Raw genomic sequence first — 23275 nt, 5'->3', positions numbered from 1 at the left:
CTTGACTAAGAATAGAAGGCACAAATCCCAGTCTCAGTCTGCAGCCAGAGCAGGACTGCTGATCACTTTGATTTGTGTTACCTTGAAACGATTCCTGTGTCTCTGCAAAGGTTTGTGCTCTGAGAAAAGGGTTAATGGAAAAACTGTGCCGGGAGGTGAACTGCAGGGAGGGTCGCTGTCAGGTTAATGTGACCATGCAAAATAGGAGCTGCTTCTACAAATATTCTGCACTACAGCAGAAGAGTTTAAACAGCCATTTCACTCAGCGATAATCTCCCGAATCCAAAGCACATCTGATTTTATATGATGTGAGGCAAAACAGAAAGCCCACAGTCAAGTACAGTACGCTCTGTGAGTAATGTGTGTTAGTAGTTAAACCTTTTAAGGCTGTAATTTGTGTTTCTGTGGATCGCTCCATTAAGCGTACTTTGTCAGATTCATTGCTATCTGAATGATTATTTTCCTCTAAATTAAGGTTCTAAATAAATAATCTGAATATTAATTTGAAACCAGACAATGGGACTTGACACGGCGTGGGCGAGATCATTAAAAAAAATCAAGCCAATGTTATTTGTTTGAATTTTTAACGTATTTTCATATATTTGTCTGTTTTCTGAAGGTAATTTTACTTTATGTGCACTTTATCGCAGGTCACTGGATGATGGCTGAGTATTTGAGAGCAGTAATCGTTAAAATAAATGTATATAAAATGTTACAGTCCGTAATCCCCCCCCTTAGACGTTTCCAGGATTTTGTAAATGGAGTGGCAGTGGGCTGGGATGCAGAGCCAGCCATGGGGTCTCATGGGAAATCAGGAACAAATACTAAACCAAACCACTTGAAAATTGGTTAAAATTTCAGCAAGGTTAATGAGGTCATTATTTTAATTGATTTCATTAATCCATTAGCATGGATCAGGTGATGTAAATGAAAATAGGGAACCCCCCCCCTCCACCTCATGATGCTTAATCGATGTAATCAACTTTAATTTGATGCAGGGTGAAAAAAATTGCACAGAAATAAATTATTTTTCAAGAATAATTAAATAGATTCAACATCTTTCTTCAACAGAATTGCAGACTGCACAGATGGTACCTTCCCAAAGGAAAAAGTACTATAGCTTACTAGGGTATATTAGACTTAACAGTTACTATATACAGTAATGGACTTCTATACATTTTACATCAGATTAAAACTTTGGGTGTAAGATTCAGATAATTATTTATTAAAAGCTACGTATTTTAAATGAGAATAAGAAAGAAAAGTATGTCTTTGTGCCCCCTTTTCCCTGTTAATGCCCTATCGGCCCCCCTGGCTAAACTTTGCTAGATCCGCCCCTGCACAGTTACCAGCCGTCAGCTACGTAGAAAAGGATCCTGGTGTAGAAAGTAATATTAAATAAATTCTAACAGCAGCTTATCAAGCTTAAACGTGCTGCTGTTGTTCAGCCGCTGGTTTCCTCTTTCTGGTGCAAAGTGGACCAAAAACAAAGAAGAGAGACGGACTCGCGACAGAAAAGCCGATCAGCTGATCGTTAAGCAGTTTCACGATTGAAGTAGCGGCAGGAAGGTGAGGGAGAGGCAGTCACTCCATATATTGGTTGTTAAGCTTAACGTGGGAATGCTTTACAAACATTCAGAGATGAACTTACACACTTGCTTTACTTCTCTCTGGGATAACTTCCTCAGAGATGAAATGCTGGTTTGGTAGCGAGGCTACAAATACACACAGCCGCTCTATCACATGACATACTGCTGCAACGTGCTACGGTTATGAGCCGAGTTACGCCGTGTTGCAAGTTTTGTGAGATGCTTTTTTGATATTTAATGGATCGATTACATTTTTTATTTCTCGCTGATATCCGATCCAGTAATTTACGTCAGTATCAGACCGATAACGATACGTAATATCGGATCGGTCCATCTCTAGTCTCAAATATGCTTTCTTTTAAGTTCACTTTTGCAAAGTTTATTTTAGTGATCTGTGGTTTTATCTTGCTTGTTTTGCAAAGCACTGATACTTTTAACCTTGTTGCTTTTTTAAATGTGCTATAGAAAAAAAACTGACATTGGCATTTACCTAGAAATATTAAATTGAATGAATTATAACATTAATGACATAATTTTAAAGCGCATATACAGACCTGCCTTTGCAGATTTATTGTGTGAAAAGTGAAACTGCATGAGAATTTAAACATTATCTTGTGATGAATTGTTGTTTTGCAAAGTGGAAAAAAGGATTTAGATGTTTAACTTAAGTAACAGTTATAATCCACTTTAACTGGCTCAATAGTTTGCAGGTTGTATCTTCAAATATATGTGAAGTATCTAAAGTAAATGTACTAAGGATGTTTTGCGGTTATAATTATTGATTTACTGATGTGTGAATCTCTTTAATTTGCAAAATAAGAAGTAACGAAAGCTTTAAAATAAACAGAGTACAAAGTGGAATAATTGCTTTCAAAATATAGAATACATTATTTAAATGTAGTACAAGTACATTAACTCTAAGTGAAGTACTTGAGTAAATGTACTCAGTTACATTCCTACTAGTCCTATCTGTGCTCTCATCCAGTGGTATCAGGGATTACAAGATTAACATTCCTCTGGTCTGAAGGCTTTGGTGGGCGGACGATCACATTTTGAGGGTGGGCTGGTGCCCACCCATGCCCACCTTCTAGACACGCCTCTGCAGAAGACCAAACCACAGTATAGGAGGGGGAGCCAATTTTTTAATTGTATTTTTATTGTTTATTGTCGCACAAAACATCAAAATTAGTTCTCTTCCTTCCTTGTGCATCAGTTTGTCACAGTAAATGCTGGTTTCCCCAAATAACAAGTCCCTCCCCTTTTTTGCAGACCTGGCGTTGGAGCGCTCCATGTTCTCCTGTGTGCTCAGGCCTCTGAGGTCCCACCTCGAGAAAGCCCTGGTCGCTTTGCACAATCAGGACGGCTCCACCCAGCGTCTCACCCAGAACCTGCTACAGCTGAAAGGGGACGCCACCATGGAGCGGCTCAGTGTTCGGACGGGCGTTCCAGACAGCCGAGAGGTGGAGAGGGTGAAGCAGAAACTGGTCCTGATGCAGCGGACGCACTCGCCCATCGACAAGGTGCTGCTGCTGCTCCAAGTGTGCAAGTGTGTACACAAGGCCATGGGGTCCTTACACGGTGAGACTGCTGCATGCTGCACAGACAGAAACACAGGTAGCCAGAGATGGAGTCACTTCAGCTGGAGTTTGTGTGGATTTGTGATGTTTTTAGTTAAACATCAAGTTTGAGACTGGAGACTTTTCACTTTCTGTAGCGTTTACAATAAAGGGCTTTGTCGCTGCTGTTTGTGATCCTGGCTGTAAAAAAAAAAAGAAAGAAAAAAAAAGAAAAAAATGAAGGTCAGGCGTCTCTGCAGAGCGTTTCTTCACTGTCAAAACCTTCACATTTAAAACTGTATCTGTGTGGGCAGCAGCACGACCTGCTCGCTTTTGTACACTTGTTTATTTGGTACAATGTTCATTTCAAGCTGTCAGAAAGAACGATGACAGCCTCTTCTTTTCCTTTCCTTCTCTTAATATATATGCAGGACAGGAAGTTAGCTGGGACGACTTCCTGCCATCGTTGTCTTACGTGATCGTGGAGTGTAACAAGCCTCACATCCTCATAGAGGTGGAGTACATGATGGAGCTGCTGGAGCCCTCGTGGCTCGGAGGAGAGGGTAGGTCCCAAACTGCGGCATCACTGTCTCCGGTCGTCCCAGGATATCTTTGGTACAACAGCCATCCTTACACCTCTGTTACTGTGCAGTGCAGGAGCAGCTATCACAATACTTTTGTTACATTTGCTGTCTTTGTTTTGGGACAGCACAGCACATAAATGACTTAGGTTATTTTTTAACCACCGTCTGTAATAGCCAGACAACATAAACATTTGATGATATAACAATCAAAAGTAATTTATGGGCCAAAGGCGGATAGGATCAAATTACCTTCTGAGGTGCTTTTGATTCCTCTGAGTTTGGGGGTCAGTAACTTCTTCTGGGAATTGCAAGGTATCATTATTTAAATCCTCATTTGGACAGAAAAACCCAGTCGACTCTTTCGGTGTTCAAATCTTTACCTACAGAGGGGTCAACCATCCAAAGCAATAAACAATGCACAAGAGAGATAAAAAAAGAGAGATTCAGCAGGGTGGCGGGGATGGAAACAAGTCTCAGGGGTGATTTATGACAGAAGGATGGCAGCATGACTGAAGGTTTACAAAATGGGAGTAAGACCTGTTGTAATGTATGTTTTGGAGACGGTGGTAGTGACAAAAAAGACTGGAGCTGGAGATGAAATGAGTAGATCAGAGCGACGGCGCAGGTTGAGCAGTTTGGAGAGAAAGTTAGAGAAACAAGGGTCAGAGGGTTTGGACGCGTGCAGAGGAGGGAGAGTGGATATATATGACGAAGGATGTTGAAGGTGGAGCTGCCACGCAGAAGGAGAAGAGGAAGACCACAGAGGAGATTCTTGGGTGTAGTGAATGAGGAGTGTTGGTGTGACGGAGGAGGATGGGGTGAGATGGAGGCAGATGATCCAGTGCAGCATCCCGTAAAGGCAGGAGCTGAAAGAGGAAGAAGAAATCAAATTGTATCCAGACTGGGATATTTTTAAGTGCAACCTTAAACCGTTTTTAAGAAGGTCATTAACAAATGATTTGGTGTTTTTTTGTTGGGTGAAGCTTTTCTTTTGCGTTTTTTTGTGTATATGGTGGCAATGCAAATTAGTCTCACAAACACTGTGCTGTTGGACTTCTACTCATACTACATACCTATCCCCATATAAAGAAAAGTCACTTTAATGAATAAATTTGATTAGTAGAAGTAAGAGGTTTTTAAAAACACACTGATGCGACACTTTTATAGATACTTGGATGTATTTGACAATCAAAAATCGTCAGGGATGCAGGAGTGAGGACACAAGTGTGAAAATGGGAAAGGAAGACAAACAGGAATTAAAACCGGAAGAGACACAAAAAAAGCTAACCTTTCAATCTAAAACAGGAAGTTAAAGATGAAAAACTAACAAAAGACAGAAAGAAGGAAAACAGGTAACAGCAAAATAAAACGAACAGATGTTATGAAGGTCTATGACGGCTAGTTTATTTTTTTCCTGCTTTCATATCAGTAAAAAATACACATTTTCAAATATTACCACAAATCTGTGTTTGATGATTCACATTTTACTCGCTTTTTGTCTTAAAATTGCACTGACTGTTCATAATCTACTCTGTCTTAGTTGTATTTTAGTAGCTGTTACTACATGCACTGATTATTATTATTCTCTATTATTAATTCGTACCTCTGACTTACACAGGAAGAGTGTAGGAAGTGAATTTAGGAAGTAAATAACAAAAAAAAGAAAAATCTCTTGAAAGCAGTACATGGCAGGGAAGTTTTAAGACAATCTTTTTAAGGACAGAGTAGGAGGAAGTACTATGTGATGCAAGATTTAATCCTGTTTTTACACTCTTTTTCCCTCCTACACCTTTTTCGCCTACAGGTGGCTACTACCTGACCAGCGTGTACGCCAGCCTGCGTCTGATCCAGAGCCTGGACAAGGAGCAGCCGTTCTCGGGCTGCCTGACGCCAGAGGTCCAAGAAGCGCTGAAAGAGTGGAGCTGCAGACGGAGCCGAGAGGCCCAGAGACAGAAAGAGAATCAGCAGAGCCAAGTAGGCGCCGCCTGCTTCGATTGTAGCAGTGCACAAACCCTCGTAGCATTACATGTGGGTTTGTTGTGGAGTAATGTAGTATATAGCCTTCACACAAACCTCTCTTGTGTGAAATGCTGATTTATGTGTGGACAGCTGCTTATTATGCAGTGAGACAACTCTAATGGGATATTCTGGACAGTGCGGACGACTTAACGGCAGAAACACTTTAAAGACACAAACTAAATCTTACAGGTGGATGAATGAAGATCAAAAGAAAAACAAACATGTGAGGGGGATGTCTTATTTTTTTCTTTCTTTAATCCGTTTTTCTACATGAAGGTTATTACAAACGCAGGGAAATTGACTAAACTCATGATATGGATATAAAAACTAATGCTAATCAGTAGAGATGGCACGATACCACTTTTTTATGTCCGATACCGATACCGATATCATAAATTTGGATATCTGCCGATACCGATATTAATCCGATATAGTGAGTTTTTTAATCAATAAAACTGTTTTTTTAATATCTTGCTGCATTTTGTATAAGTTCATACTCAAGTTTAAATAAACAACAACACTAAAGCTATTCTGTTATACCTGTATGTAAAAAATACACTGCACCCAAAATATTTCATAGTTCAGCAACACTGATCAATCTAATAAACTTAAACCTGCACCATCCTCCCTATTCTGGTATTTTAAAGAGTACTTAACAGAAATATTAAGCAACCTAACTAATAGGGTTGCAAACTCCCACAAAAAAAAAAGGGAACCACCCCCCACCCTCCACCTCATGATGCTTAATCGACATAATCAACTTTAATTTGATGCAGTGTGAAAAAAAATGCACAGAAATAAATTATTTTTCAAGAATAATTAAATAGATTCAAAATCTTTCTTCTACAGAATTGCAGAGTGCACAGATGGTACTTTCCCAAAGGAAAAAGTACTATAGCTTACTAGGGTATATTAGACATTTAACAGTTACTATATACAGTAATGGACTTCTATACATTTTACATCAGATTAAAACTTTGGGTGTAAGATTCAGATAATTATTTATTAAAAGCTAGACATTTTAAATGAGAATAAGAAAGAAAAGCATGTCTTTGTGCCCCCTTTTCCCTGTTCATGCCCTATCGGCCCCCCTGGCCAAACTTTGCTAGATCCGCCCCTGCACAGTTACCAGCCGTCAGCTACGTAGAAAAGGATCCTGGTGTAGAAAGTAATATTAAATACATTCTAACAACAGCTTATCAAGCTTAAGCTGTTGTTCAGCTGCTGTTTTCCTTCTTGTGGTGCAAAGTGGGCCAAAAACAAAGAAGAGAGACAGACTCGCGACAGAAAAGCCGATCAGCTGATCATTAAGGAGTTTCATGAAGTAGCTGCAGGAGAGGGAGAGAGAGAGGCAGACGCTCCATATATCGGTGGTTAAGCTTAACGCAGGTAAGCTTTACAAACATTCAGAGATGAACTTACACACTTGCTTTACTTCTCTCTGGGATAACTTCCTCGGAGATGAAATGCTGGTTTGCTAGCGAGGCTACAAATACACACAGCTGCTCTATCACGTGACGCACACTGCTCCGACTGCTACGGTTATGAGCCGAGTTACGCCGTGTCGCAAGTTTTGTGAGGTGCTTTTTTTATATTTACTGGATCGGATTACATTTTTTATTTCTCGCCGATATCCGATCCAGTAATTTACGTCAGTATCGGACCGATACCGATACGTAATATCGGATCGGTCCATCTCTACTAATCAGTAGCTTTGCAGAAATCTCCTTACAGTTTTGAGCTTTCTTGGATAACTCTGGTCAAGCCTGTAAAAGTGTGGCTTTTTATTCCGTTTTTCTTGGACTGGCTCCATAATGTAGTGGTTTACACGTTTGTCCAACAAGCAGAAGATCTCTGGTTTGATCCCAGAAGGAGACAAATCCCTTTGAGGTTGAATCAGTAGGGGCATCTGGCATAAAAAAAATGTGCCAAATTAAACATGCAGAGCTACCCTGCTGTGGCACCCCGTCGTGAATTAGGGAGCAGCCAAAATAAGCTTTTACTTTATTCTATACTTCTTGGCAGATTCTCTCAGCCTGATGGGATGCGAGGCGTCTGTTCAGACCTCTCGACTGATGTTTTGTGGCGTTTAAGTCTGGGATTTGATGGGGTCACTTAGGGACAGGCAGAGACCTGCTCCGAGGCCACTCCAGAGTGGCTGTTTTGGTTATTAGCTTCAGGTCACTGTCATGCTAAAAAAGGGGAACCATCACCCGGTTGTCAGGTGGTTTATCTTCTTCTCTCGGCTCTGATCAGTCTGCCTTTTCCTCAGCTTGAAGCTATTACCAAGATGAGCAGTGCCTGGTGTTTCCTGGACATCCACCATTTCACACACACTGACACTCCAACGGATGGATTCAAGGGGGTTTAGGGGGGTCAGCTCAGGGTTTGGTATCTTACCCAAGGATACTTCAACATGCGGCATGGAGGAGTCAGAGATTAACCCATTGACCTTCTGATTGGACCTGCTGTAACACCTGAGCTACAGCTGCCCAGTGTAAGAAGCAAAGCATCAGACTTGGGTATTAAACAGTCTATCCCCTGTCTGCTCACCAGCACATCTTAGATTATGAGAAAGAGGAAGTAATTGTAGGTCTAATTCGAGGCAGGGATGTGGACATTTTATGTCCTGCATCCTGCACGCTCTGTCCTGCTGCTATTTCCAGGTTTAAGAAGGCATCTGAGGGCAACTATCTCCTGTCCCAATCTGTTTCTCTAAATGTTTTTTTGGGTTATAAGGCTCATCAGAACAGAATATCTATCCATCGGGGTTCCAGTTTAGGATGCTTGCACTGCAAGGCTAACACAGAGAGACACACAACCATTCACATTCACACCTATGGGCAACTTAGGATCACCAGTTACCTTAACCCCACTAACTGCATCTCTTTGGACTGTGGGAGGAAGCCAGAGTACCCAGAGAGAACATGCAAACTCCACACAGAAAGGCCCCGGCCTGGTGGTGGAGTCGAACCCAGTGAGGCAACAGTGCTAATCACTACGCCACCATGCCGCCCATCAGACCAGAGCATCTTTTACTCAGATGTTGTCAATCTGCAGGTTTTGTTCTTTTGCAGAGGACTCCACTGGAGCTTTGGGGTTTTGATTTCACCCCTTCACCAAGAATCTGTGTGTTTGATTTATCAGTTTGGCTGTTTCAGCATAAATACAGAGTTACTGGAAATAGCTTGTTTAGTAAATGGCTGTGAATACTTTCTGGATCCACTCTAGCTTATCTCGTACAAGGGCCAAGACAAGTGTCTCCATGCAGCTGCAAAGCTTCTGCATGCAGCTTTGACTAGTGCTGGTGTTGGACAGCAGTATAGCTTTAACCATTTTCTGCACGTTTATGGATTAAACACAAAGCTGCACTCAGAAGCAGGCTACCCTGGCTTAGTCTTTAATTGACTGTCAGAGAATAACAAAGCAAATCATCGTTGATGGCACCAGTTAAAATCTCTTTTCTTCTGGCAGAACAATCAAAGTCTCTCTCGTATCAAACGTGTGGTCTTTGCAGCTTGGAGCGGCCAGCATCTGCTTAGAACTGTCACAGTGAGCTTTGGCACATAAAAATTGCACGAAAGAAGCAAGTGACATCAAAAAGGAGGTGATAATCCATCCAAAGAGGTCAGATATTACAGCACATTAATTACACTGATGGCAACACAGTGTTGAGAACATCACACTGTCCTCTATCTGTGACTCTGGCAGGTGGGGTAGAAAAAAAAGGAGCAGTGACCCACATTTGACTCAAAGTTGATTTCGGGCATCACCACTGAAGCTTCTTGATGAAGTCGTGGACAGAGCTGGAGTTTCGGGAGAGCCAGAGGTGAAAGAGCACACCTGGATTTCCCTTTTTTTTGTTTTCTGAGTGCAAACACGTTTCAAATTCATTTAGGGGGATTAGTTTTTAGACATTTTTAGAGGTAATCCTCTGATCTGGGGCCGCCGGCTTACGACCGGGCGTGCGCTAATGCGCGCTCACACACACACTAACACACACGCACGCTGACTTTTTACCTACACTCTCCTATTATCACCCTGCTGGCCCCACGTTTGTGTAACGGTCCACCAGATGCCATGGAAAACAGGCATTGTCATCCACAACGTTTCTGTCTCGTCACGTGGTTCCTCTCCTGGCTTCAAATAGCCGATCTAACTCACCCGGCAGCCAGATTTTCCACTGACACAGGCGGGGATCAGTGAGCCAAGTGCTATGAAGAAGTGGGCGGTCAGATAACATGAAATTTATTGAGCTGCATCTACCCATCGAAGCAGGCAAACACAATATGCACACGGACAGCGAGGAGCTCAGTGACTCTGTAAGTTCTGATTATGGCTGACCTGTTGATTATATTTGCTACTGAGTGCTTTTTCGTTCTTTTTTTTTGCTTCTTTTAAAAGCCACTTATTCATCTGTGGTGTGTGTGTGTGTGTGATGGAGGAGGCAGGCTGGATGGCTTGTCTGTTTGTGTGTTTCCGTGAGCGACAGGGAAAAGGATTCTCCCTGGTTTCTCAAGGTTGGATGTTTGGTAAAAAGGATTATGTCCAGCATGTTTTCACTGTGTGTGTGTGTGTGTGTGTGTGTGTGTGTGTGTGCTTTACAGAGAGTTGTGAGGGCGTCTGTAGGTGGTTGAATCTGACATTATATAATGGCTCAAGTGCCTGAAGAGCAGCGATTGTTGCGATAGACCTGTTAGTTTTGGGTTTGCTCTCTTTTTGCTCTGTGGAAAATGTGAAAAAAGTTTGTGTCTGCTGAGTGGTGGCGGTGGTGGAGGAGGGGGGACTTTAGCAGAGCACCAGAGCAGAGCGAGTTTAATGGATGATATTTGAGTTTGGAAGTGGACTCGCTCGAGTGGATTTATGCCGGGAGTTTGTCAGTGAAGCTGTAACATGAAGCAGAGCGGGGGGGAAAAAAAGAGCAGTTTCATGAAGATGGCTTTCGCGTGAAGCTCTCGGACCTGCCGGCTGTGTGTGGGAAGCAGGAGCTTTGTTTAAGAGGCATTTTTCTTTCATGATCGTCCTTTTTCTGTTTTTTTTGGGGGGGGCTCATTTATTGTGGCAGCGTATCAGCCCGTGCTTATACAGTCCTCACTCCTCCTCTGACTCCATCTCTCTCCTCCCCCTCGTTTGCCCTCACTCCATAAGCCTCTTGACCTGTGTTTTGCATAAATACAGTATATATATTCACTCCTTTTCGCTCTCTCCCTCTCTTTCTCTCTTCCTCCCTCCCTCGCTGCCTCCAGAGGTGCGTTCGGATACTGTTCCAGGACGGGGAGCGGAGCGCTGTGCGGACGTTGCAGTGGAGAGCCGGGGAGACGAGCCAGGCCCTGGCGCAGCTGTGTGCCGCCACCTTCGGAGTGTCCGACCCGCAGCAATACACCCTGTACTGGCGCAGCGGCGGCGAGATGAGGGCCCTGCCGCCCCAGGCCCAGCCCCAGGACCTGGCCAGCCACAGCGAGGGAGGCCCCTCGCTCTCCTACCTGAGGACCGACCACGACTTCAGCAAGATGCGGCGGCTCACCAGGGGTGGCGCCGTGGACCTGAGCGAGTCGGTGTGTGAGGAGTGAGTGGGAGGCATAGAGGAGGAAGGAGGAGGAAGGAAGGAAGGAAGGAAGGAAGGAAGGAAGGAAGGAAGGAAGGAAATGAAGGAGGAGGAGGAGATGGATGGTGGCTCTTGCTTTCTCTCTCTCTTTCTCTCTCTTGTTCTGTCTCTTTTCTCTCTCCGACGGTGTGTTGTGTCTCGTCGTGGGTCGGGACTTTTTCGTGACAAACTGCAGCCCTTCTCCAGACCAGGAGCAGAGCTTTAAAACAAACAAACAAACAAACAAACGGTAAACTCTTCCCTAAACGGACCGAACAGAGCAGGACCAACGTAGGGGAGTGTTGCCAAAAAGTTGTACTATGTACCACTCAGTGTGGCTGCTAGTGTAAAGGAGTGTGCTGCTTGTGACAATGGAAAATGTGTAATAAATGGATTTTGGTTGTTATTTGAAACATGAACCCAGAGTTATACCATGAAGCGATTACATCATTAAAAAAAAACAAAAAAAAACAAAAACATGTGAAGAGGCTCGAATCCAAAGACAAATTCTGTGAGACTACTGTTGCCTGGAAACTAATCACTTCCTGCGAGCGCGCGCCTCGAGAAGGCAAATTGTCCACCGCGGTGATGTAACCCTTCCACTGTATAGTTCTGGGTGAAAATTGGATATTTTATTACTTTTTTTTGGTTTTTTGCTCCTTTTATGTGTAAAAGTCTGCAGATTGATTGCTGGATGGAACTATGCTGTTAAAAGGTGGGGGTACGAGGCTTTCTGTGCCCCCCTCCCTCCCCCCCACCCCAGTGACAAAAAAGGTGAGATGTGTGATAGCCACGACCAAACTTCAATACCAAAGTGACAAAAAAAGAAGATAAAAGAAAGGCCATCTTGTGACACAACAGCTGTTTGCTTTGAAAGAAATCATGAGGGAAGCTTTAAATCAGCTGTTTATTTTTAGGCTCACCCACAAAGACTATTTTATTTTTGCTTCCTGAAGAGAAAAAAAAGGAAAGCAAAGAAGAAGAAGAAGAAGCTCTCCTCCCAGCTTGCGTATTCTATTTAATGGTTTTGGCAGGTGGAGTAATGGGCGAGTAGGAGGGAAGTGATAGAAAGGCATCATCTCTCTCTGTTTTTAAACCAAGTGAGGGAAGAAAAAAGACGGAAGCGCATCACATCCACACACCAGGACAACAGATTTTACTGAATGACTCGCGAATGTATTTAAAATCTCTCTCAGTGTTTATTCCTTTTCAGAACTGCATCCGTTTCATGTCTCGATTCACCGCTTTTGAGTTGTACTGTTGGCCGAGCCCGTGAGCTAACATTTATTTTCCTTTCTTTCTTTTTGTTATAAGCGGACTGAGAGGACAGTCTGACCAATAAAACCGGGAGCCTCGCGGCGACTGGTAGAATGTAAATGTACACGTCGCCAGCCTCTTGGTGACTTCCTGCTGCAAGTCATCACTATCGACTGACTGTTCGACTCAGTGTCGTTATCGATGATCATTATTGTGTATTTAAAACTAACTTTGAATTGTTGAACTTGTTGGGTAGATATCGAACCTAAACGTGTGGACTTTCCAACATTTCTGGAGTTTTTCGATCAGCCGAGTCGGGGGAGGGGAGGAGGTTCATTCTTGAGATGTGTTTTGAACATTATTGCATGCTTTTTTCATTTTAACGTGAAGGTTCTGCGAATGTGGCGTGCGCGTATGTGTGCGTGTACGTGTGCGTGTATGTGTGCGTGAAGCATGTGTTCATTGTGAGAGCTCACTATTTCTTTTCAGTGTAAAAACACATGACTGTATTTTGTCAGGTAACTCAGTATCGCAATAAAAAAAAATTGCAATATCTGTTCGCCATGTGGTTACGGTGAGTGGAGTGCTGGAGTGTTGACGGGTGCAGATTTAACCACCAGATGGCAGCAAATACTAACACTGTCATTTCACACCTTCACATTTATTTCTTACAGGCTTTGAGTGTTGAGAGTTATCACTGACTATTTAGTAATTCATGTATTAATACATTAATTAACCCATCAAGCCAAGTCCTGCTTTTGGATGTATGATCATGTTATTTAATAGGTCTCATAAAAAAAGAAAAAAAAAGATTAAATTATATTTTTTAAATGAAAGGCACTAACATCTGCACTCAGTGGTCACTAGCACCAGGTTGGAGCCCCGTTTTCCTTCAGAGCTGCTTTAATTCTTCATGGCACAGATTCAACAAGGTGCTGGAAACACTCCTCGGGAATGTTGGTCCATGTTGACATGACAGCATCACACAGTTGCTGCTCATCCATGATGAAAATCTCCTCTTCCACCACATCCCAAAGGTGCTCTGTCAGTCTGAGATCTTGTGGCTGTGGAAGTTATTTTAGTTCAGTGAACCCATTGTCATGTTCAAGAAACCAGTTTCATTTGAGCTTTGGGACATGGTGTGTAGCAGCAATAAGGAGATGGTGCACTGTGGTCATAAAGGGATGGACATGGTCAACATCAGTACTCGGGCAGGCTGCGGGGTTTAAATGATGCTCAGTTTGTATTAAGGAGCCCAAAGTGTGCGAAGAAAATGTGCCACACATTAATACACCTCGACGCTGAAACATTAATAAATCCATGTTTGTGCCAAATTCTGACCCTCCCTTCCAAAGGTCAGAGCAGAGCTTGATACACATCAGGCTAGGTAACACATTTCTCATCATCTGTTGTCCAGTTTGAATTGTAGCCTCAGTTTTCTGTTCTTAGCAGACAGGAGTGGCACCCGGTGTGGTCTTCTGCTGATGTAGCACATCTGCTTCCAAGGCCAATGTGTTGTGGATTCAGAGATGCGCTTCTCCATACCTCACTTACTTACTTACTAAGCAATCTGGCCTATACCTCTCTGACTTCAGGCCTGAACAAGACATTTTTATGCAGAGATCTGCTGCTCACTGGATATTTTCTCCCCCCCCCCCAAACTGTACTCTTTAAACCACAGAGATGTTTTTGTGGGAAAATCCCAGCAGATGTTCTGACCAGTTTCTGAAATACTCAGACCAACAACCATGACACATTCAAAGCCACTTAAATCACATTTCTTCCTCATTCTGATGCTCAGCTTGAACTTTTGCAGGCCGTCTTCACCCTGTCTATATAGCTGAATGCATTAACTTGCTGCTGTTTGATTGGCTGATTAGTTACTTGCAGCAATGAGCAGCTGAACTGGTGTACCCAATTAAGTCAGTGTATGTACCCAATTTTATATTTATGAGAGAAGTAACAGGTCACATTTTGCATCATTTTTCATCGCTTACAGCAAGAAATATGTACAATAAAAAAAACCTCTGTTTGACATTTATTTTTAAAAAATCCAAACAAACCCACAGACAAATTCTTTCCATTCAGAACATTCAAATGTTCAGCCTGTATTTGCCAGTCCATTGAACACTTATTTTTTACAGTTAATAAGAAGAATCTCTCAATCTCAAAACAAAAACAAAGTAGAAATCCCAGCCTGAAACAGAGGCGTTCAGAACGGGAGGAGCAACAAATCAGGAATCAAACTGGGACCGAGGCAAAATGAGCAGCACCAAAGGGCGGAAACACAGGTGTTATAACAAAGGCCAAACTATAAATACACTGAGAAGTGACAAACAGGTGAGGAACGAGATGCAGGTGAGAGTAATACACAGTCGGTCACAGTCGGGGGTTTGGGGAGGACAGACAGGAAGCTATACTGACATTCAAATTTAAACAGATAAAAATAACCCCAGAGTCCTACACAGACCCGCATACACACTGAACAAGTCAGGAGTAAGGAAACACAAAGGGAGGAACAACCAGGAACCCCCGGGAGGCTGCAACTAATAATAATTACAATATACATCAACCAAAACTAGATTAAAGTGCAGGAAAAAAGCACAAAAGACCTAAACTAATAGTTCATATGAGCCAATAATTAAAGTTAAGCTCTTGATAATAACAGTAAGCTAACACCACCAACCATATAAACAGAGTAAAGAAAAGAGGATTCCTGTGATTAGATGCCAAGCTAGCCAAAGTAAAAACTGGGTAAGTTTTGTGTTTGCGGAAGATCATTGACTGTAATCTATTTTTGATTAAATCAAGTTTAGCGAGTAAACTTTACTGACAAATATTTCTAAGAAACAGTAGCAAACAGGTTACTGTTTGGCTGGCATAATGTGGGGTCCCAAAATGAATTAGTAATGGAGTTTAACAAAAAAAATTAATTTTGGCTTTACATTTAAGTCATTTTTATCCAAATATTCATGTTTTTGTTTTTATAATAACCTTTATTGCACAAGGATAAATTAAGACTCAGTTAAGATAAAATGTAAAAGTTTTTTTCTGTATTTTTTAAAATGGTCTTTAACAATAGTTCTCCAGACTTTCTAAAGGTTTTTCAAAGACTTCCTTTCAGGGAGGCATGTGACTGGCTTCATTTTTCAGCTGCCTAAGAGAGTTCAGACTGTGCTGAAGAATAAAGGCGGTCACACCAAATGTTGACTTTCAAGCCTGTTAGAACTTTAATACTTTGTTTTGACCTCCTTTACTGAGTTTCTATATATGTTTGCACATGTTTCAATACATTGCTGGATCTATTTCCCATTTTTTAAGCAACATATAAAAAAACGAGGGGTGACTCAAAACTTTTGCACAGTACTGAAGGGTTTGCATAGATCTGTTAGTTTTAAAAAGGTTAAATAAAACCTAAACTTGCTATTAATGCAACAAATGAATTCCTGACATTTTTTAACATTAGTCATCAAAGTTTTATCAAATGATCCAAAAAGCACGACCTGGACAAGCGAGCACCTACACGGTCCAAAAAACATAACTGTTATATTTAGTATGTAAAAGCTGAAAAAACCTACCATGGTGTTTTTAATGATAAAAGTTGTAATTTTTGTCAGTTAAAACTGTTTCGAATAGAGATGAGACTGTGAGAGACACAGAGTTAATATTTAAAAGTACAAAACCTAGTTCATATTTTCCTCATTTTTAATTTGTGTTTTTAAAATTCTGTTTAATTCCGTTTTATTTTATCTGACTCCACCTCCCAGCTTCTGCAGCACTCCCAGGCCTTTCTCCTGGTATTCTTGTCTAGTCAGCCAGAAGGATTCTTTGTCTTTCATGATGTTGGCCAGCACGGCACCTCCCATGAACACCATGTGTTTCCTCCTGGGAGGGTCCTCGATTCGAATCTTGAACTTCTGCAGGGGTGAAGAGAAAGGTCAGGAGATGTCATTAAAACACAGAGCCCTAATATTTAAGTACAACAATTCTTTCCTTTAAGCCTTTTTTTTACATTCTGTGCCGCTACGAAGAAAAGTGCTAAAAGAGAAACAACCTCAGTAATGAGGTTAATAAAATAAACTTTCAATTTCTACATATATATTTAATTAATATGACAAATGTCACACTTTATTGGTTTGGCTTTAAAACAACAAAAAGTAAATGCATTTTGGTATTTGTAATAAAATAGCCCAAACTTATTTTTAATACAAAGAAAAATAGATAGGTCACTTTTAACCTTAAATGTTGCAGAGAGTCAAATAGCAAATACCAAGCTTTTTCTAAACTTTTAACTCATAAAGACATTTAAATTCAGAGAGTTTATATCACAGCCAAACTGGACCTGCTGTAGAAAAACCTGCATGCAATAGCCCTCAGGTTCAGTGAATAAAACAGAGCATCTATATGAATGCTTGGTGACATTTATTAAATAACTGGAAAATGTATTCTATTAACATTTTGTCAGCTCATGATACAGATGACACTGATCATCAGTAAAATTATATTTATGCAAATGCACTGAAGAACACCTCACAGGCTCTTAATCGAATCCATTCTCTACTGACATTAATATGAAAGCTCTTACTGATAGTTTCTCAGTGTCTCCCTTGAGCACTCTTTCCAGATAGAGCTGCTTGATCTCTCTCTCGAGCCTGGATGGGAGGCCCGGGTACATGGTGGTCCCCCCGGACAGAACGATGTGCTTATAGAAGTCGGCCCTGCGTGGGAAAGCAGATGGGAGATGGACCCGATGAAGGCGTGTTTGCAGTAGTTCAGCTTCATTAATCAGAGAAAGGCGAGGGAGGAGGCTCAGACCTGAGGTCAATGTCTGCAGCCTGGATGGTGTTAAACAGCAGCTCGGCCACTCCGGCTCCCTCCACGTTGATGAGATGAGGCTGGAAAAGAGCTTCAGGAGCCCCGAATCGTTCTCCGCCCACCTTCACTTGCCTGCCATCAGGAAGCTGCATAAATGAGAGGAATCGGTTATTTTTTCTGACTTTTCTCGACTTTAGGAGGCAGAATAAATTAAAGCTTGCTCCCCAACGTACCGTGAATGTCTCCACCAGGTAAGTGGTCTCTGTGGCCAGACGCTGCTCTTGCTCAATGTTGTATGCCACATAGCAGAGCTTCTCCTTCAGCATGCGCACGGTCTCAAAGTCAGCAGTGTGGTTGAAGGCGTAGCCGCGAAGCAGCAGGAGCTGATGGGAAGAACATTTTTTTCACACATATGTTTGCTGTGAAACTGTACATATACTTTCCTTACACTGAAAAAAACCCAACTCTTTGCCCGAACACTGATCTTTCCAGCTCACCTTAATGAGGTAGCGTGTGACATCACGTCCTGCGATGTCCAGCCTGCGTGTAAGGTGGGGCAAAGAGAAGCCCTCATACACTGGACAGATGTGGGTGACGCCGTCTCCTGAGTCAACTACAACACCGGTAAGCAAACCTGTGGACAGAGTCATTTAACAAAGCGGGAGTTAAAATTGACCAAATATCCAGTGAACTGCACCGTTAACAGCAGGTCAGGATTTAAACCCTTTATTTTGCACAGCGTTTCACGCCCTCTTACCCTGAGCGTACAGAGTGAGCACAGCCTGAATGGCCACGTAGATGCCGTAGAACTGGTACTTCTCAAACATGATTTCAGCGATTTTCTCGCGGTTTTTGGTCGGGTTCATGGGCGGCTCAGTCAGTAGGATCTTGAATAGAAAACATACACAAACTCAATATTAATCTAGCACTTGTACAGTTTTTCTTTTCATTCATTTCAGTCTTTGTCTGTCTTAAACCCGTTCATACCTTGCATTCTGGTGGGTTGATGTCCAGGCATTCTGGGCCAAAGGTGTAGTCCCACAGGTGGAGCATGTCCTCCCAGCAGCGCACCATGCCATTCTCCATGGGGTAGGACATCTCCAGCATGGAGCGACACTCACTGGCCTCTTCTCCCACCATTAGGTCCTGGTGGAAGAGATGACAGAGACAGGAAATATTAATGGTTTTGTTTTTGCTCTTCTTTGTCTGACCTACAGCAAAGTATAGCTTTAATAAATAATAATAAAAAAAAGCCTCAGTTTGATTTTTAGTTTGAAAATTATCAGCAAGGTTTAAATATACTGTATAAAATATTAAGTCACAAACATACACATCCATACAAAAGTACAAATATAAGACAGCTATCCTGGGAAACCTGGTGTTTCAACTCAACATTTGATAAAAAATCTATGAAAGCGTAATGTTTATTACATAGCAGCCTGCCTTTATTTGTTTACTTATTTATTTGTACCACTGACCTTTTCATGCTTTCTCCGCTCCGATCCTGCAGGGATTATCAGGTTAAAAGGTCTGAATGATCTCAGGTTACATGAGTCTATGAACTCAACAGTCTCAGCATCTTAGGAAGCTAGCAGGTGTGCACTTCTAAGACGCTTTAAGCTGAGGCACAGGAAGTTGATGAGAAGCAGAGATACAGAGGATGTGTATCTAGATCTTATAGATGGCTACACCAATCAGCTACAGCATTAAAACCATCCAATTTCTTCCATTTATCCAATCCAAGGTTGCTGGAGCCTATCTTAGCTGTCACATGGTGCGACACCATGGCACCAATCTGACACAGGGGTAACACACACTCCACATACAGAGGCTCCAGACGTCACTGTGCCATCTCAAACATTAAAACCACCTGAGTAATATAGTGCAGGTCCCTGTATTGCTGCTAGAACAGCTCTGACTTGTCTAGACGTGGACCTCGAGTGTCCTGTGGGTTACTGGGTGGGACCATTGTGGTTGTGGTCTACATCTTGGCTATTTATTATGTTCTTAGTAGTAGTTTTTGTGGTGTTGCAGGGCCCTTTATCCTTCTTGGGAATGCTGTAATGCTTCGACACCAGGTTTCCCAATAGAGCACTGAACTGTAACAGGATGACTCACCTGTCAGTGGTTTTAATGCTGTTTGCTGTTAACAGAACTCTGCATACAGTAGATGTAATTTCCCCATTTCCACTTATTTCATGTCGTTTTAATGTTCCGCTATTCTGACTTTAGGTTAACTGAAAGACCCATGTGCAGGCCTTTCATTTACATCAGTCTTACCTTTATCTCGATGTTGCCCACTCTGGTGGATGATCGTATGATTGGCCGGCCCACCAGGGCTGGGAAGATGTGCTTCGGGAAGTTGGATCCGGCAAAACCACACTTGACAAACTGCACGGGGATGTGAAAATGAAACTGAGAGTCAGTTTGTGTTTGTGTAGCCCTGCATTAAGGCTAAACGTATTAATTGTACTCTTGCACTAAAAGCCTTTTGTGCAGATAAAATTCCGTTCATAAATCAGGTTTGTTCATTTTAATCCGATGCTGGGATTAATCTGCCTCCAAGGACCTGACCTAGAGTGTATTACTGTAATGCATTTACCAAATTGTTTCTTATTTAACAGACAGCGGCGACTGCAATTTCATCATGTTTATTGGAACTCATTTGGAAAGCACACTATATATATAGATGTATTTTATGCTGCCTTTAAACAGCAACAGATTTACCAAATTTTCCATGCTTCCCAATCTGCCATAACTACACCTCCTACTACACTGTCTTAACTTGTCCGTGTGGGCACAGACACACATTCCTTAGCCTGGAGGGATGCAATACATTCCTAACAGGGGTAAAAATATGACTGTTTCTGGTTGCAGCAGGTAAAGTCTGTCAATGCGCATCTTCCTAATGCACATTGACATAATGTTTTTATCTTATCTATTTTAATTCTTTCTATTTGATTATATTATCCCTGTTCAGCACTTTGGCCGACACTAGATGTCTTTTAAATGTGTTATATAAATAAAATGACTTGACTTGACTTGACTTGACTTGACTTGACTTGACTTGACTTGACTTCCTCCGGAAATAAACATCTGAGTGCCACTTCTGTGATTTTATCTCCTCTGATACGTCTCTCTTCCTGGTTTTTGTCCAATGTCTGCTCACTTCAAAGCACCACAACCATTTATGGTGGTGTGCGCATACTTAAGTCAGGAGTGACAAGTCCAGACATATGTGGAATCACACAGCAGTGCACTTTGTCTCACACCCGGGACTTCTTCACATATTTGCCATTAAGTGATCCAGATGATTGACGATAAAACAAATAAGATAGACATCGACGCAAAAGGTTACTTTGCATCAAGATATCTTAAAGAGACATGCAGTTAACATGATTAGTAATATTTTTCATGCTAAAACTAAACGCTGATTGAAAGAAAAATAAAAGACAACATCCAGTACTGTTAACAGGATATCTGACTATGTGGTAATATACTCCGGACTGCTTGACTTACCCCTGTCCCATTGTCACTGACCACCACTTTCCTCCCCTGGCTGTCCATTCTTAATAAATATTGCAAACACCTCAAAATACCCCCACCTGTCTGCACAGGAACCTCACTGACGCACAGCCGATTATGTGTTATGTGCAGCCCTAAGATTGCACATAAGTGTAGCAGTGGCTAAAAAGTGACAGGTAAGGAGAAGTCTGTTTGCTACTACTTCTGGTGTGGGTGGGATTACTGAGTGTGACAACACCCATTTTTGTGGTCAGGAGGGAGGAAGAACTATTCTACACTGTTTTGTTATGAGATATGAAAAGAGGAATTTACACAAATATGTGACTGACATTTTGCACATTATGCATTTCACTTACCTTTAAATGTCCTTTAGTCACAAAGGAGGAAACGTTTCTGTATATGTTCACTTTCAGGTTGGTAAAGAACTGTTTGTTGTTTGTTTGTTGTTGTTGTTGCTTTGGAACATAATACTATACAATATGTTGGAGGTCTAATATTTAGCAATTTGTACTATACACCCTTTGTTCATTTTTTTAAAGTTACACATCCAATATCTGAGTAGTTTTAACCTATAACGGCCTGACGGTGCAGAACTTTTTGAATGGCAGCAGCGTGTTCTCTGCCAGCGCTGACATAGTTTTAAACTGAAATTACAGAGCAACATATGATTAAAATGTATAGTTTAAATGTCTATGTTTTTATCTTTAATAACAAGATAAAAACAGTAAATCATTTGTAATTTCCCATATTTCAGCAATTTCACAACATTTAGCATGAATCCAAATTACGAGTGAGTGCCAGAAGAAACCTGGTTTAATATTTTACCTTTTTTTGTTTGTTTTGTAATCCCTGTAATGAAATGGCTCCTTTCTGCTCGTCATGCAGCTTGCTTATCTTCTACTTTCAACTTCTTTTAGGTTTAGGGTAAAAAAAAAAACCCGTCCATTTCCGGCCGCCATCTTTGTTTAGTTTGAGAACCAACCTCATCCACAGAGCAGCAAGTCTTTTTTTCTGAGAGACAGACAGCGTTTTTTCCTAAAGCTGGATGGAAGACTTTTGAAATGTCTTTAATCAGTAAGTCTGGTAAGTCTCTCCAAACAACATATATATATATTTTTATGTAAGCTGCATACATTTTGTGCATTTCTCTTTACAAAAATATGCTAGCTTGGTGTCTGTTAGTGTAAAAGAGTTAGCTAGTACTAAAGTTTTAGCTGTGATAAACCACAATAATCTATCTATCTATCTATCTATCTATCTAGTCCGACAATGTCACAATTCTAAATGAATTTGCATTTGCTTAATGTGTAACTGTGTTGGCTGTATACACTGTCGTAAAAAAGACCATTTTCATAGCACAACCTTATTGCTTTCATGGGAATTTAGAGGGCTGGTATCAGCCACGTGCTGCTGATGAATTGCATTTGATTAATTGATCAAGAGCATTTGTGAGCTCCTCCCTAAAAGCAGAAGTGTGAGCATTTTGTTGGGCTGGAGCATACATGTGTGTGTAACATAATGCCTTTATCTTCCCAGCAAAAAGCCACTACAATGCTCACAGTTTTTTTTAAAAAGACCTACAGTTACATCTCAGAGTCTGCAGGCCTCAGTTAGCATTTTAAATGTTCAATTAGACAAACCTTTGATAAGAATGGGCTGTATGGAAAATCTCTTTTCTCTAAAAAAGAACATGGCAGCACAGGTTAAGTTTGCAAAATTGCATGTGAACAAATCAGATGAGACCAAACTGCAGATGTTTGGCTGTGATGCATGGCACCACAAATTGAAACCAAACGCAGCATATCAGCTCAAACACCTCATGCACAGTGATGGAGGGGTGATGGTTTAGGCTTGTTTTGCAGCCACAGCACCTGAACACGTCGCAGTCACTGAGTCAAACATGAACTCCTCTGTTTATTAAAGTATTCTAGAGTCAAATGTGAGGTCATCTGTCCAACAGCTAAAGCTTGGCTGAAACTGTGTAATGCAACAGGACAATGATGTCAAACAGAGAAACAACTCTACAACAAATAGTCTGAAAAAATAAAAGAATCAAAGGGATGCAATGGTCCAAAGTACAGACCTCAACCTGATTGAAATACTGCGGTGAGACAGAGAGCTGTGCATAAATGAATGAACTGATGCAGCGTTGTAAAGATGAGTGGGCCAGAATTTCTCCACAGTGATGCAAAAGACTGACAAGTCACACAGAAAATGAATGCTTCAAGTTATTATTAACACTAAAGGTGATTCAAGTCCTGGTATTGCAATTGTAACTGTAACCAACTGCAGAGTACTCACATGTTTAAAAAGCTCAATTTTTACACCTTATATTAACGTTGATAC

General features: G+C 41.5%; 2 protein-coding genes across 3 annotated transcripts in view; one reads left to right on the top strand and one right to left on the bottom strand.

Annotated features, from left to right (window-relative positions):
- Window positions 1-13100, top strand: part of si:ch211-168d1.3 (ras and Rab interactor 2) — a 30199-nt gene extending 17099 nt beyond the window's left edge. Inside the window, exons 9-12 of the mRNA XM_039599852.1 lie at window positions 2859-3167; window positions 3577-3708; window positions 5534-5703; window positions 10995-13100. Of these exons, the coding sequence (XP_039455786.1) occupies window positions 2859-3167; window positions 3577-3708; window positions 5534-5703; window positions 10995-11318 (935 nt within the window). The 3' untranslated portion in view covers window positions 11319-13100. The remainder of the gene's footprint in view (window positions 1-2858; window positions 3168-3576; window positions 3709-5533; window positions 5704-10994) is intronic.
- A 1514-nt stretch (window positions 13101-14614) lies between these two features.
- zgc:101810 (uncharacterized protein LOC493612 homolog) lies at window positions 14615-21824 on the bottom strand. 2 transcript variants are annotated; one of them, XM_031732317.2, is made up of 9 exons: window positions 21755-21824; window positions 19685-19795; window positions 18392-18550; window positions 18162-18291; window positions 17902-18038; window positions 17638-17787; window positions 17405-17550; window positions 17175-17307; window positions 14615-16506 (listed from the first exon to the last, which is right to left on the bottom strand). In XM_031732317.2, the coding sequence occupies exons 3-9, from the start codon at window positions 18542-18544 to the stop codon at window positions 16336-16338; spliced, it is 1020 nt and encodes a 339-aa protein (XP_031588177.1). In that variant the 5' UTR covers window positions 18545-18550; window positions 19685-19795; window positions 21755-21824; the 3' UTR covers window positions 14615-16335. The 2 variants fall into 2 exon arrangements, with proteins under 2 accessions (XP_031588177.1, XP_031588173.1); XM_031732313.2 differs by lacking the exon at window positions 21755-21824 and adding an exon at window positions 20924-21097.
- Window positions 21825-23275: the final 1451 nt, after the last annotated feature.

Source organism: Oreochromis aureus, linkage group 3 (assembly GCF_013358895.1).
Source record: "Oreochromis aureus strain Israel breed Guangdong linkage group 3, ZZ_aureus, whole genome shotgun sequence".
Classification (NCBI taxonomy): domain Eukaryota; kingdom Metazoa; phylum Chordata; class Actinopteri; order Cichliformes; family Cichlidae; genus Oreochromis; species Oreochromis aureus.
This window is presented reverse-complemented; position numbering and strand designations above follow the sequence as displayed.